The sequence below is a fragment of the Anas acuta genome, chromosome 5, assembly GCF_963932015.1.
Source record: "Anas acuta chromosome 5, bAnaAcu1.1, whole genome shotgun sequence".
Lineage (NCBI taxonomy): Eukaryota > Metazoa > Chordata > Aves > Anseriformes > Anatidae > Anas > Anas acuta.
In genome coordinates this window covers 38,276,271-38,291,303 of record NC_088983.1, presented here as the reverse complement: position 1 = coordinate 38,291,303, position 15,033 = coordinate 38,276,271, and the positions used below count along the sequence as shown (strand labels likewise).

The following is a 15,033-nucleotide window of genomic DNA, read 5'->3' as shown; positions in this document are numbered from 1 at the left end:
TCCCTCCCCTCCCTCCCTCCCTCCGCCCCTGCCCCGCGCGCGCGGTGCCGGCGCTGTCCCCGCCCCTCCCTCCGCGGCCCCGCCCCGCCCCCTCTCTGCGCTCGCGCCGGTGCCGCGCGCGCGCCCCCTCCCCCCGGCGGCCGCCCGCCCGCCCGCCCGTCAGTGCGGTGGCTGCGCCGGGCAACATGGCGGCCGAGGGCATGGTCCTGACCAACCACGACCACCAGATCCGCGTCGGCGTCCTCACAGGTAGCGCCGCCGCCACCGGGGGAAGGGGGGGGGGGAGCGACCGCGGCTCCGCGCCCGGGCCGGGGCCGGGGCTGGGGCCGGGGCCGGGGGGGTTCTCCCGTTCTCCCGCCGCGCTGCCGGCGCTGCGCAGGGAGCCGAGGCCTCGGGGCGGCGCGGCCGGGCGCTGCGGGCCGGGGGCGGCGCCGCTGCCTGCGGGAGGAGGCGCCCCCTGCGCCGCGCCGCGCGGGGGAGGGCCGGGGGCGAGCCGCGGGGCCGGCAGCCGCGAGCCGCGGGCGCTGTCCCGGAGCGCGGTGCTGAAGCGGCGGCGCGGGGCTCGGCGGGGCCCCGGCCCGGCCGGGGGGGCGGCTCGGAGCCGCCGCCGCCCGCCCCCGGCGCGCCCTGCGGCCGCTGAAGTTGCGGGGGGGGCTCCGCGGGGCGGCCGGCGGCGGGCTCAGCGCTGAGGGCTGCGGGGCTCCCCCGCGCCGCTCCCACAATGCACCGGGCACGGCCCCGCTCCCGCTCCCGGCCCCGGCCCCGCGCGGGTCCCGCAGCGCGGCCCGGCCTCGCCTCCCGCCCGCTGCCGCTCCCCGCCCGCCTGCGGCTGCCCCCTGGGTACAGCCCCGGGCCCGGCCACACCGCCCGGTGCCTCGTGTGAAGGAAAAATAAGGGACAGGCGGGCAGGGCGGCTCGAGCCCCCTTCCCCCTAACGCCACGGCTTTGCACTCAATCTGAAGAACGTTGCCAGTGATTATTCTCCTGTTGTGCTGGGGACACTGGTTTTGAAGGATTGCACAAGGCTCTCTTTGTCTAATCGATATGTATTCATAAGCATGGAATCAAATCTTACATAAACGTGTCACTTGGATATCATGTCCTTGGCCAAACTAAATTGCTTTCCCTTCTGACACTTCCTGTAACCCCTGGAAGACAACGTTTGCACCCCGAGGGCTTGGGCCACCTCCTTCCTGCTGCTGCCAGCTGTGGAAGGACAGCAAACTTCACAGTTCACTCTTGTGATTTTTTTTTTTTGTCTCATAAAAATGAACTAATAGCTGCTTCTTGGCTGGTGGATGAAAGAGTAAGTGTAGGAATGGACAGGTTTAGTATGAACACTGGATTTTTGGTTTCATCATTTAGAAGAGTGCAGGGGTCAGAAGTTAGGTAATTGACATACTGTGGCTTCTTTAGATTCTCCAGTTATGATCATAGCCATGCGATGGGTTTGGTACCAGTATGCATACATCTGGGTTTGTCATCGCAGGCTTAGAGGTCTGCGTTCCTGTCAGACCTGCTGTACTCATAGTACAGAAAGCAGCATTGCTGCACCGCATCGTAGTGCTCAGAGGGAATTTCAGTGTACTTGGGAGTAGTCCCTTTGAATCCCTTTGAATTACTTTGGAATGTATGCTTATACTTGGGGGTCTTGTTAGTCTTGCCTCTTGTTGAGATTGAGGCACATGGCTCTAGGGTGTATTGATAAAACAAAGGGAATGTTTGTTTTGTAACTTAGAGTTGACTGCATTAAAAAATAAATCTGGGTAAGTTATTGCTGTAGGTGTTGCTTAGTAGACCCTTGTGTTTGTTTGTGCATTGCCAGTTTCCTACTTGGAAAGAAATTACTATTTCTTTGCTTGTGACAAATTAAGGTAGAGAAATAGAAAAAGTAGAAATAATTTGTTTATTTTTGCATAGCCAAAGCAATGTGTTTTGGTCAAACATAAAATTGTGCAGAATGCAGCACCTTGCTCTTTTTGTTTGTTAATTTTACATGTCAACAGCTCTTATATCTGGGCTGTCTTTTAGTCAAGAGTCAGTGGGGAAGAGAATGGGGTTCATAATTAAGATAGGGTTCATAACTAAGATATTGGCTCAATGTGAAAGAGATGTCTCTCTGCAATCTGGAGAGGTACCTTAGTGTATACAATACCTGCTGACTTGCAGATGTCATTTGTGTTTATTTCCAAGTCCCTACACAGAAAGTTGTAGCGTTGAGCCTGTTTGTTGAGATAGGAGGGAATACTAACAACGACAGATTACAAAGCTGTGAAAGTTGTTGTAAACTGGAGCATTGCGTGCTATGTGATCAGGAAATCTCACAAATTTGTCAGTAGGAGATTGAGTTCTAATCATTTCAAGATGCTTTGCAACACGTGAAAAGAATGAAGCCATGAAAATGTCATATTCAGTGGTCAGTGGTAGTGTGTAAGGACTGGTTCAGGTGGGAGATGCTGCTCACTGAAGTTCCAAACCTTGGTTTTCTCTTTGCTACCATTGATGTGCAGTGCAGGTGCATGAACTAACAATGAACTTCAATGTGGTGTTGTCATAAGGTTGCCCTCATGGTAAAACACATTTTAAAAGGACTCGAATGTTACCTGTCAGATTGGTAAACTTTTCTGATGGAGAGTGAGCTAGCGAGATGTGCTGATGATGGCCTAAGCTTGGGCATTTTGCACTTCAGACATCTTCTATAAAAAAAGAAACATGGGGAAACAAGGAAAGTGGTGTAAGTAAACAGGTGAAAAAGAGGAAGAGTATATTGGTTAAAAAAAAAGTGATGGTGAAGGTTGCACGATATGCACACTCTCTCTGCAGTCTTATACACCAGTGCATCCTTAATAAGTTACAACTCCTCTTCTGGCAAAACTCTGGGTGCATGTTGTGAGCCTGTCATGTTTGCAAAACCTCTCATAAAGAGTTTGTTAATGAGTTACCATTGGTGTCAGGATAGTGAACCTGGATCAGTAAACACAGCGTTTTTCTAGCCAACTTCAGCATTACAAATAAAGAATGTGTGCAGTGCCTGGGCCTGAATCAATGTTAGGTCACCCTTCCGAGATGGTGACGTTGGTAAAAGTTACATCGCCTGTGACCTTGGTTGTTTGGGGCCTGAGCAGACCCTCGGCCATCCAGAGGGATCTAAATGGTGTTGCCTTAGCCAGGTGGAGAAGAGACTCTGTCTCTCTGGTTGCTCTTTTATTTTGTCCTTTTTCCTTTCCAACCCCGTTTTCTTCTTTACCTCTCTTCTTGTTTTCTGTCCAGTAAGCATCTAGTGCTTATTGTTCCATGGCAGTGGCAGTGACCAGCAGATGGTTACAAGCAAAAGCTCTTCGCAGAATATTACTGATTTAAAAAATGGTCAGATAAGGGGTTGGCTAATAAAACTTCCCTTAGTATTTGTCTCATATGCAAGAAGGAATCATCACCAGACGCAAACAGCATTTTCTGTTGCTGCTCCTCTTTTTGTGTTGTTTCTTACTCCTTTTACCAAAAAGAAAGTATCTCAGAGCCATTTGCTTTTTCAGGATAGCTTTACCATCTGTACTATTGCTGAAAGGGTGGTGATATACAGCTTTTTGCCTTTATGAGACTTTTTTTCCCCTGTAATAATTAAAGTGAGTAAGGGGTTTTGGTGAAATGCAACATGATTTCTTCTTCAGATACTTATTCTTCCTTTTTACACTAAGTAAAGATTAATATGTTTTGAATGGCAGTTGTTGCCGTGGGCTGATGCAGCAAAGCAGGCAAAGGTTTCCAGATGCCTAAACTTTGGTTGGCCTCTGAATGCTGCAATGTGAAAGATGACATTAGCGTCGTGAAGTGTCCGAGCACGTTTAGCTGGTTGAAGTAGCACAGCACGTGCACGCTGGGTCTGAACTGTTCCTTGGAAGCAGGCACGCTTCTTGGGTAGTGGGAGCTTGGTCTGCTCGACAACACCTTCCAGACAAAGAGGTGGAGTGGATCTGAAGGTCAGTGATGGAAAAAACGATTGTGAAACTCATCATTGAGAAAAGTGGGCACCAGTATAGTTTAGGTATCAGTATCTGTTAGAAACATACACAGTTGGTCTTCCACCTAAAAGATAATTTGTCCATCTTCTACCTTAAGAAGTAACTTCTCATGACTTTCCTGGAGGGCTCTTCCTCTTGCAAGCCCCAAGGTCTTTTCTCGGTGGTGGTGGTGGTGATGTTTTTGACATGCATTACAGCTTAGGGTGAGCTTTCCACAGAGGTCGAGGTGGGAGCGTAAGGGCTGATGTTAAGTTTGTTGGGAGATGCTGTCAGATCGCCTTAACTGCCTAAATTGAAGTTGGTTTTGGGTTTGCCTGTGATCTGCCTTCCCCTCAGTAAGTGCGTCTCAGTGGACACTCATCTTCCACGCGTAGATTCAAGTCAGTGCTTTTCCTGGCAGCCTCACTTTTCTCCCCAAGGCTCAGCTGACCAAATGACTTCTGGAAGTTCAGAGGAGCAGCCAAACCTTCCAGCCCGAGCAGCCCCGATACTCCTCTTGCTGAGTGCGAGGCTCTCGTGCTGTTGACTTTATCCATAGTAACTGGGAGACCCCTCTGCCATTTGTAGCTCTAAGTCTTCACACAGGCATTTCTCCTGAGTTTTGATATGGCTGCCACGAAAACCTTTTATGTTGCTTGACAGTGGTCCATGCAAATGTCCAGTTTCCTTTTTATAATTTCACAATGCTGAAGAGAGGAAGTAAGTCCTGAATCTAGCTTTTTTTCTGATTTTTAATGTGCTCCATGGAAAAATGTTGGTGACTGGACTCTTGCTGATAAAGCAGACTTTTACCTACTGTTTAATTTGCCTGCTACAGTAGTTCTCTTTTGAACTGAAGGAAGAGAAGACACTGAAGTTACAAATATGGAAGATAAATTATTTCCCTATTATATATGAATGTTTATTTAATACCTACTAATGTAAGCAACAGCCATTAATTTGGAGGTCTGTGTGTGCTTACAGAGCAGGGGTGAGAAGTCAGGTCTAATCGGTGTTCCTTGGTTTGGCATTCCCTTATCCTGATGCACAGTGGAGAGACTCCCATCTTACCGCATGCTCTGTGCCTGTAGTTCATACTTGGCAGTCCAGAGCTTACCCATAACATTTACTTGCCTTGCAGTGTATTTGTCCCCTTTTTTGTAAAGATGGAAAATTTCCTGTGTGTGTTTACCCTAAAAATTAGCGATTGCTCTCCAGTGTGGGCTCTGTGAGAGCTAACCTTGGTCTGGCATAACCTGGAGTTGGCTGGCTGGTCCCGTTAACTGATGGTCACCCGGCGTGTGATCGGCCGGCCGTGCTTTGGAATGTCTGGCGTACAAAAGCCTGATAGGCAGACCCAAATCTCTCCCCTTAGTTTTGATTTAGCTGTGTCTTCTTGTTAGTTTGTTGGCTTTTTTCAAGGAAGAGCGGCGCATATTTGTTGAAAGGTACTTGTATACTATATCAGAATGTCACCAATAACTTTCCTAATGTTGCCTCAGATGACCTTTTAGAAAGAAAACGGTGTTGGAATCTGAAAATGTCTATCTTGGAATTTTATTATACTTCAAAAACAAAAAAGTTTGTTGCAAAGTGCCCTTCTGGAGTGAAAGTTAAGATTGCTTACATTCAAACGGAGAAAGTTTATTTTGACAACATGAGAAAGATTTATTTCTTTTTCCTTATTCAGACAGTTGAAACAGCTTTTACCAACAGGGTTTTACTTTTTTTTTCTTTTTTTTTTCTTTTTTTCCTTTGAGCTGGTATGGTTTTTGCTGTCTGCAATTCGTGAACCTGATTCTGTGCAACTGGAGTACATGGTAAATAAAAACGAGAGCAAATTTTAATTTTAGCTCAGAATATTTACAGGGTCTTGAAGTGTAGGTTAAATAAAACAAATAGTTTGTGTACATTCCTACATATAGTATGTAAACCCTTATGGGTTGGATTGAAATAGTGTTATAGTGGTGCAGCCCTGCTTATGGCAGGACTCTTGTTGCAAGGCTAGCAGAATGCCTGAAAAAGCTGCTCTTGGGGAATAGGAGGGTAACAAGCATATGGGAAGTGAGAAGGAAGGACTTTGTATGTGGGGTGGTTTTATCTAAAAAAAAAAAAAAAGTATTATAGCCTGTTAGTTTTTTAGCTTTTTTTAAAATCCTGCAACAATTGAGAATACTAAGCTGAAGTTTGCAGGGAGCAGTAATTGCATAAAAAGCGCTTGGGAAAAATTGGCTTAATTAGGCAGTTTTCTTAGAAAAATCTAATTCTGCAAGTAAGAGATGTGTATGCGATGTGTTTTGTTTACTTGTTTTGCTACTTGTTTGTTACTAATTTAGTGAAGCTTATTTTATGCCTAACTTAGTCGTCAAGTGGAAAAAATTAGCATAAGCCCTCCAGAATAATGTTCCTCTACGTGCATTTTGCATAATCTTGCAAATCAGGGCTCTATCCTACCATTACAGGGCGGGTGAATGACATTAATGGCATTGCAGCTCCTTTGGTAAGGAATGCGCTGCGTTGTGCTCCTAGCACCACGAGAGAAACAGCCAAGCTTCCCCTGGCTGACTCCGTGAATGGCGGGGTGCTGCAGCGCCTGGCTGGGAGCACCAAAGTGTTCGTGGTGTGTGTGAGGGATGCCACGATCTGAAGGAACGGACCCAACGTTAATTTAGTTCCATGTGCACGTGTGTTACCTAGACCAGTAATCGTTACGTTTTGTGTTTAATAGGACACTTCATTCTGTACTTACCATACAAATCGTGGTAGTAGACCAATACAACAGGGTAGTAAGTACTGCATGCATATTTAAGACTGACTGGACTATAGAAATATGTTTCTTAAATGTACCTTTTACTTTCCCAATTAAGTTATCACTTATTATATAGTAGAGTGAAGAACCAGAGGGCATACAGGCTTTGAATGAGAATATATTTGGGGCTTTTGAGAACTTAGTGTGTGGTTAAGAAATTCTTAGTTTTCTTTGCTGTGCTGTGTATTGTAGGGAACTTAAATTCCACGTGGAATATTTTCTCTTGACAATTTTTTCTTTTATTTATTTTGTTGGATTTCCTCTGCATTATTTTGTGACTTTTGAGATGTAAAATTGAGAAGTAGAAATCTAAGTACGTGGTGTGGCTTTTCATGGTTGTGTGGGCTTTTTTAATTATGTATTTTTATTTAATTTTAATTTTATTTGATCAGATTTTAAAGCATGTTGTGGAAGATACAAATTCATACTGAGATCTTGAAGTTGTGCAACTTGCCCCCCTCTTCAGACATTGTTGAGTCTAAAAAATGCCAACTTAGAGACAGACTTTGGGTTGTACAGCCCCAGCTGGTAGCATCTTTAGTAAAATCGTTGTGGTATCTTTGATTTTGACTGTCCAAGGAAGTATAATGGATAAATAGCAATGGGCACTGCGCGTACACTGCTGATGGAAAGGTGAGGGCTTCTCTTGGTGACTTCTGTTCCTGCCTGTTTGGTTGCTGAGATCTGTGTCTTTGTGGTGCTGGTTTTGAGGACCGAGAAAAGCACTGTGTCCTACCGAAAAGGATGCAAGTATTTACCAGGGAGCAAGCTGTTACTCAGAATCATTTTAGGGACAGCTGTATGGGTGAAGACCAATATGCATTCTTTAGGAGTTAAAATGAATTGCTGTCAGGTATCCTGCAGGCCTGACTCAGAAAGGAAAGGTTCCTGGGACCTGTGCAGATGATGGAGTACGCACAGATTGCCATTAAAAAATAGCCCTCCCCCCCTTCGTCCCTGAGCAAACTGCCGTTCGTGCACCGGGATAGGACATTTAGAAAAGGGCTGACATCAAGGACGGAGATAAAGTGTCACAAGTCTGTAAAGCCTTCGTCCGGCAAAGAAGACCTGGAGACACCTGAACGTGGCAATAGTTATGGATCTGGAAAACCAATACACCTCTTTTCGGCTATCACTTATCCCTTTCTGAAGCAACGTTCATGGGGTTATGCCTGCAGAGCAGCCTGTAAAGAAGATGCTGTGGTCAGGCAGGTATGTATCCTTTTATGTAGGTACTTGCAAGTCTGGTCTTGGGAAAGTCTGGGTGGCATTATGTGTTTCTGGAAGAAGAAAAATTCCAGGAATTCCTATAAATATTGGGTAGGCTTCCACTGATGTAGTTCTTTCATGTGCTGTAGGGTAGTGCCATGGCAGTGTAGGTAGCTGAGATGCCAAAGGCTTACTGTATGCTCCCTGTCACAATCTTTGTGTCAGAGAATAACCAGGAGAAAGTGGCAGGATGCCTACAAGTAAGTACATATCTGGCGTCAAAATTGCCTGTTGCTTCCAGAAAGAGCAGAAAAAAAAATACGAACATTAAAAGGAAAAGGTATTTCTCACTTCCTCTTTTTTTAGCTTCGTTTTCCTTTTCAGTTGTCTAAATACTCCAGGGGAGACATTAAATAAGCCTGCAGCAAGTCAAGAATCCTCAAAATCATCTTCCTTGGAAAAATGAGCTTTAAATTAACCATACTGAGGAGCAATGTTTTGAAACATCTTTAAAAGGTAGCGCAGGGACAAAGCGTTTCTGTAGATAATACCCAGAAAACTCCAGAGATGCTGGAAAAATGCAGCAACAGATGCTGGTGCATAACCCCCTCTAGGTAGAACTTCACTATTGTCATTAAGCTCTGATTTCATACGTTAAGAAAATGTAGAGAACACATTAGAACAAGTGGTATACAAAGGCAGGTTGGGAGGGAGTACTTCCCCCTGTAATGGCCAGATTTTTTTCCTACCATCATCACGATGTCCTTGAAGAATTGAGTCTCATACAGTCATTCTGGTGACGGTCCTTTGCCTTGACAGCTGGATGTAGTAGGTGAGTGAGGTGTAACTCCCTAGTTACTGCTGTTAGGTGAGTCTAGATGAAACTAGTTCTAGTTAACTGCAAAATAGACTTACAGTAGGCTTTGATTGAACAGGCTGAACAATCTGTGGCAGGGGATTTTCCTTTCCTCCCAGCTTCCCATTGTGAGGGATTCCAAACCGTGGAGAATGAAGAAGACTGGAAACAGGTAAAAGTCATGGAGAATAAACTGGAAGACTTAAGAGGCTGTTGAGATTTCTGAAAGAACTTACAGTTTTTCAAGTAAATGTGACTACAGAACAGTGCTGTATGGCAGAGTTACTTGGAGGGACGGCGAGGCGCAGAACGTGATGCAGTTGGGACAGTCACGTTAGTAAGATGCATATGATTCAGGTCGGGTGTGTTTAAATAACTACAGAATCCAGTGCTGTTCTGACATCTGGTTTTTATGAGCACGCTATTCCTCACAGGGAGGTGAGCTGTAAAAATATGAAGTCTGATCATGCCAGTTAAATTCCAGTGGGGTAAGAATTAAAACGATTACTAGAGTCTCCAATGGGTGGGACCTTCTCATCTGAGGGAGAAGCAGGCTTTTTTCTTTTATACAAAACCAAACTTAGTTCATGCTACAAGCAACAGCTGAAAAAGCAACTGCTGAAGAACTTCCTGTGTTTGTTAAGCTTTGAGGATGCTCACCTGCCTGTTCCTGTTCCTTTATTCCAATGGAGATAACTAGTTTAGGCACAATGGTTTTAGTACTTTCTCTTTGGCTTAGCAGTTGATCAAAGGGAATTAGGGAAAATATTAGTTGTCGTTTCACCATTGTTTTGTCAGAAAAGGGTCCAAGTAGACTTTTTTGAGTACTTTGATGAACAGAACATCTTTCTGGAAAAGGCATCTGAGGCAAATTTCTGTATAGCACTAAACTGGGACACATGGATTGTCCTTAATATTAGAAAAATCTCTTAATTCCGTGATAGCATGTCTTATGTTTGGTTATTGTTATGTGTAAGATGCTGTGAAGGCTCATCAAATTGTAAGGGAGATTTTGGCTGTGAAATGGGAATCATTTTCAGAATTTCTTACCAGAATAGTTTCAGCTTTCTGGTACCCTCCCCAGTAATTCTAGCAAGTCTTCATAGTCAGATGATTCCTAGTCTCCTTTGTTCTGCACTAAATAAATAGCTGCTAAAAGCATTTAACCCGTATTTTAGCCTCTAGAAGGTAAATTCAACTGTGCATGAGAAAAATACGCAAACAAAAACCAGGTTAAAATGAATGGCTAAGACATCATTAGCATCTAGAAAGCATCTGACAACTAGGGCATATTCAAGAGCTTCCTCTATGTTTAAGATACTGTGAAAACATCTGCCTGGAGCCATTTGATGCAGTGGCAAAGTCTATATTATAATTCATTCAAAGCATAAATTTAAACCTAAACCCATAGATGCCAATGTCCCAACTAACAGCCCTTTCAGTGTAATGCAGGCAGGTACAGAAACTCCTTAAATTTGGATAATTAGATGCTCTCTCAATTCTGCAACCATAAATAGAGAGCTTCGTAAAATCTTTGGTTTGGTGCTCTTCGTACGTAAGCCTTTTGGCTGTTAACTCAGCAAGACAATTAGTCTTTTGTGGTTTCAGTCCATTGAAGCAGTGTCGATGCCAGAAAGTAGAGCAGCCTGAGAGAAGCAGGTGTGGAGAGCAGCACCCTTAGTGCTGGGGACTCCACACCCACAGTGTTCATGGCATTTTGCTGGCTCTAACCTCATGGAGCGGACCCTGAGCAGTGGTTGGCATGTGCTGGGGATGCTGGTGGAGACAGGCAAGTTTAGCTCTGCCCAGAAGGAGGCCGATGTCGGTGCTTGGATTCTTCACTGCAGCAGGAACCAAGGTGTGGTGGCCAGGGACTGTCAGTAATAAGTAAAAGTATTTCAAAATGCCCAAATGAGCCACACCACTGCAATTTGTATAGAAGCAATAGATGAAGAAATGGCAGAAAAATCATGTTTATGCTAATACTTGGTTTGAACAGGCCCCACCTGTACTTACATGATTTATCTGTCAAAAAATGCATGCAGCAGTTTGTCAGGATGTTATCTTCCTGCCTTGCTGCGTCTCAAGCTGGGATGTTCAGACTCCTCCCGGTGTAGCTCGCAGGCTTCTCTAACTGTTCACCCTCCTGGATCCCAGCGGGGCGCTCTCCAGGTTCGCCTCCACTGCCAAATGTTTCAGGCTCTCGTTCCTTACTTGTCCCCCCCCCCAGTGCTTTTGCCTCTGTTCAGTCACATGCTGTCTTGTGGCTTATCCAGCTGCTGGCTGCTGTGGGCAGCGTGCTGCTGCTTTTCTCTGTGCCGCTTTGCAGTTGTGTGCTGGTTCTGCCCTGCCAGGCGACCTGGCTGACCCGCGCAGAAGGCTGGTTTCCTGCAGCCTGAACACGAGTCCACGCAGCGAGGGATTGCAGCAGTGCCCGCGTGAGGGAGCGGCTGGATTGCCCGGCACATCTAATTACGCGTTGGTTTGTGTAGTTCACCTAGGTTAATTCAGAAGATAGTCCTGACACTCCTGTTTCTTACTAAGCATTTTCTCCTTGTTTGCAAGCGTTGCTTTGCCAGGCCAGGTACCTCTCAGTGGTATTTGCTGGCTTGCCCTGACTGACAAGCAAAGACACTGCCTCCACTGAACAGCAAGCAGGAGAAAACACAGTGAAGGGAGGGAAGAGTTTGGCTGTTACAGGACATAATTTTAGCCAGGGTGTATCTGGAGATATTTTCCCACTTTGTATATAAACAACTGTTTCATTTGTGTAGTAGCAAGGTGAAAGTGAAGACTCTGCTAGACATTCGTGCTTAATGAAGAGCTAAGCACTGGGTAACTGAAATATGGTAGAACAACTACTTCTGCAGTGCTAAACTTGGGAAAAGGCAAACTCCATTATGCACTTATAGACAAATAGGAAGGCTGGATCTCTGCTTTTATTAATATGCTACATTTTAATACTCAATTACAACATATGTTTCTTTAAATTATCTTGGCTAACATATGCCTGAGAAAGAGAGCTAATTTGAAGACTGCGTATTATTTTTAGATGTATATCCATATATTTAAAATAATATATATATGACAAATTACCCATTTCTACCAGTTTTCATTTGTCTTCTGATAAAAAGACTTGTTTGCCACCATTGTATCGGTCATCTTATTTACACTTGGACTAGTTTTTCCAAGCATATCCTTATTAGAGAAATTAACGAATAGGCTGACTTGGAGGATGCCAACCTGATGTGTACTATGTGGCAGTAGGTATGCTTTTGCCTTACTTTTCTTTTGTTGGATGCCTGTCTGTACACCAAGTATTGAAAAATCTGCGTGCAAGATAGTTTTCTAATTTCTCTTCTGTCCTGCATACCTTCTTCTTGCGGACCTGATCAGAATCATTGCCTTTCTCTTCAGTGGATTGTTACCCATGTGATGGAGGTAACAGGAACCCCCAGTCACAAGCATCAGCTGCTTGGGTAAGTCAGGCTTTGGGGTTCCCAGAGCTTCAAAAGGGGGGGGTTGGGTGAGGTGAGGAGGAGGATAGCTCAGTTATATAATTGTGGTCAGGAAACCCTGTGCATTTAAGGCCTTATTTCACTTAAAATCAGAAGCCTGCTGCTGCCTGCATTTGTTCAATATTGTACGTTGCCATGGTCTCCATGGCTACTAGTTATCTAGTGACCATGTTTTTGGCATCCAAATGCAGTGCTTGGAGATAAAGCTCGCTAGCTAAACTGGATTTTACAAGTTGTAATATAAGTAACATCTTCAGCATTGAGATACATTCATAATGGAGATAAAGAGGAATTAGGATTTAAAATAGCAGAAAATACTGAAATGATGTAGTCACAGGAAAAAAGCAATCCTAACACTGAAAAACACTCCTTCTAGAAAAACAGTTTAAAGATGAATACTGAAACTGGGATTTTATGGGAAGCAGGAGAAAAATCAAGTATAGAGAAGACTGTTGATGGCAACTTTATGTAAATGCAAGACCATATCATAAAGTGTAACTTCCAGCAAAAAATGTAGAGGCTGAGGTTCTACAGATGAGGCATAGAGGCTGTTGTTGGAAAGCAGATCAGCTAAAGAGGGAAAAAGATTTTTGTGCTAAATGATTATGCCTCCAGAAGTGTCTCGAAGCATTCCATTCACTACAAAGGTTTAACACATCACCTAATGAGGGCAAAATTAGAATTTTTAAAAACAAAAACAACAAAACAGAAATAAACTGAATATACCAAAAGATTGTAATTCCAATTTTAAAGAGTCTTTCTTTAAAAATCCTTTCTTGAGCCTCATGTGAAGTTGACAAGTATTGAATCTTTTAATAGTTCTTTATGATAAATTTGTCTCTTACTCTATTTTTGTAATAGTGAAATTAATCCCACCTAGAGAAGTAATCCTGTACGTGAGCTCTCTCTTACGCCAGCAAAATTGTTTTTATATATAGCGATCCAAACTGTGAAGTGATCCAGATGACAATGTTTTGCCAAGCTAGTTTTGAGTTGATTTCTGGTGGTTTGCTGTGGGTAAATGCGTGTGCACACCATGGAGTCGGGAACAAGTTGCTGGCAGTAGGAGGAAGGTGGAATTGTTTCGTTTGGTAATAATGCATGAGAAAACCTGGTCTTTGGCCAAGGCACCCCATGTTCTTACAGAGTAAACTGTTGCCAGACCCTCAAAACTTGTGTTACTGCTGTAGTGCACTTTTATCAAGCTGAAGTTGGAAAAATAAGGAGTTTCAGTCTTCTTAAAAGAGTGTGTAGATAAGATCACATCTCATAGCCTCGTGCACCACCTGTTGTCCACTGCAATTTTAGAGTCGGTGGCCTGAGGCTACGTGCAATAGCCCAGAAATTCAGTTGTGAACAAAGGCCCAGTTGCCTTCCATTCATGTAGTCACACTCGCAGAAGCATTTGCTGGTTGTTTTTTGGCATGCTTCTTTTTCTTGGCTACTAACTAATTAGCGTCCTGTTTTTCAAGTGGTAGTACAATTTCTGGTGACGCCTGGTTGATCTGTGAATCAGCTCCTACTTTACTAATGTCTTCCTTCAGGAGAACAATTCAGTGTTTATTTTAACTACTTTTCTTCAGTAACCTCTATTACAGAACTGTTGGGTTTTGGGTGAGGTTTCAGAGCTTGATTAAGGCTCATATTACAGGCGATATCAAAAGGAAAAGTTTTGGAAAAAGAAATAAAAGTACTCCCAAGATTTTCAGCAGATCTTCTTTCGCTGCCACTCTCCACCTTTCATGAAAATGCTTGAGCATGCTGCATTCCTAATGTGTGCAGGAGAAAAAAGCCTAAGTAATACATTTAGCTCTTCTTTAAAAATAATGGAAGATAAAAAGTAAGATCAACAGATTCCAGTGATGTCTTCCACATCTGACTTTTCATCTGCATTCAGTTTAAATGGTACTGGCTAAATACTGGTAATGTCTTTTCAGCCCTTCTCTCTGCTATTTTTATATTGGAAATACTTTTAAATACTGTTATTTTGGTTATTGTGTGAGTCTTGGGCTTTGTGATTTGACAAAGGCCTGCTTCCTTTGGGACTGACAGTAATATCTTTTGTTGCCTGCCATGTGACAATCTTTGTTTTTGAAGCGTTGTTTACATCCCCCTGCTGGTTGCTGCTGCAGTCTGGTATTGGGACAGCTACTTTCAAGTTAATATTGCTGGAATGAGAGATCTTGATTTTATTTCCTAAAAGAGAAATTGAAGAGATTTGTGCGCGTTTTCTTTCTGCACACACACTTTTGTTTTTAATTGATTTATTCTGTATAGATTTTAGCTTATTGAAAATAAGTTTATTAATAATGTAGGAACCCAAAATAAGCCTTCTGTGAAGGCTTCACAGGTCTACCCTGCCTTCTTTAGATGTAAATTCAGATTGTACAGCCTCTCACGTGGGAAGGTCCTTGCTTCTCAAGACATATTGTATCTGTTTTCTTTGGTCTCCCCAGGTGCCCTGGGGTGGCAGAGGAGTATTTCTTGTTGCTTTGGTTGAACACTTGGGGCCTGCACGTCCTCCGTTCTGTTGTGTGCAGTGTGTGTGCACACATCCATCCATGCAGGCAGAAGTGCATATTTTTCAACTTGCTTTGTGATTTGGAAGAGAGACTCTGCCCTTACATAATTCAAACCCTCATT

The 15,033-nt window shown here is 44.0% G+C and overlaps 1 protein-coding gene across 17 annotated transcripts in view; it reads left to right on the top strand.

The window, feature by feature from the left end:
• Positions 1–15,033, top strand: part of GPHN (gephyrin) — a 291,218-nt gene that overhangs the window by 10,967 nt on the left and 265,218 nt on the right. For 4 of the 17 annotated variants that reach the window (XM_068684231.1, XM_068684245.1, XM_068684239.1 and 1 more), the window contains exon 1: positions 75–249. The exons of 1 other annotated variant lie outside the window; for it this stretch is intronic. In XM_068684231.1, coding sequence (XP_068540332.1) covers positions 186–249 — 64 coding nt within the window. In that variant the 5' untranslated portion in view covers positions 75–185. Of the gene's footprint in view, positions 1–72; positions 250–15,033 lie in introns of those variants that run through there. 12 more of the 17 variants (XM_068684240.1, XM_068684233.1, XM_068684229.1 and 9 more) reach the window with 6 other exon arrangements.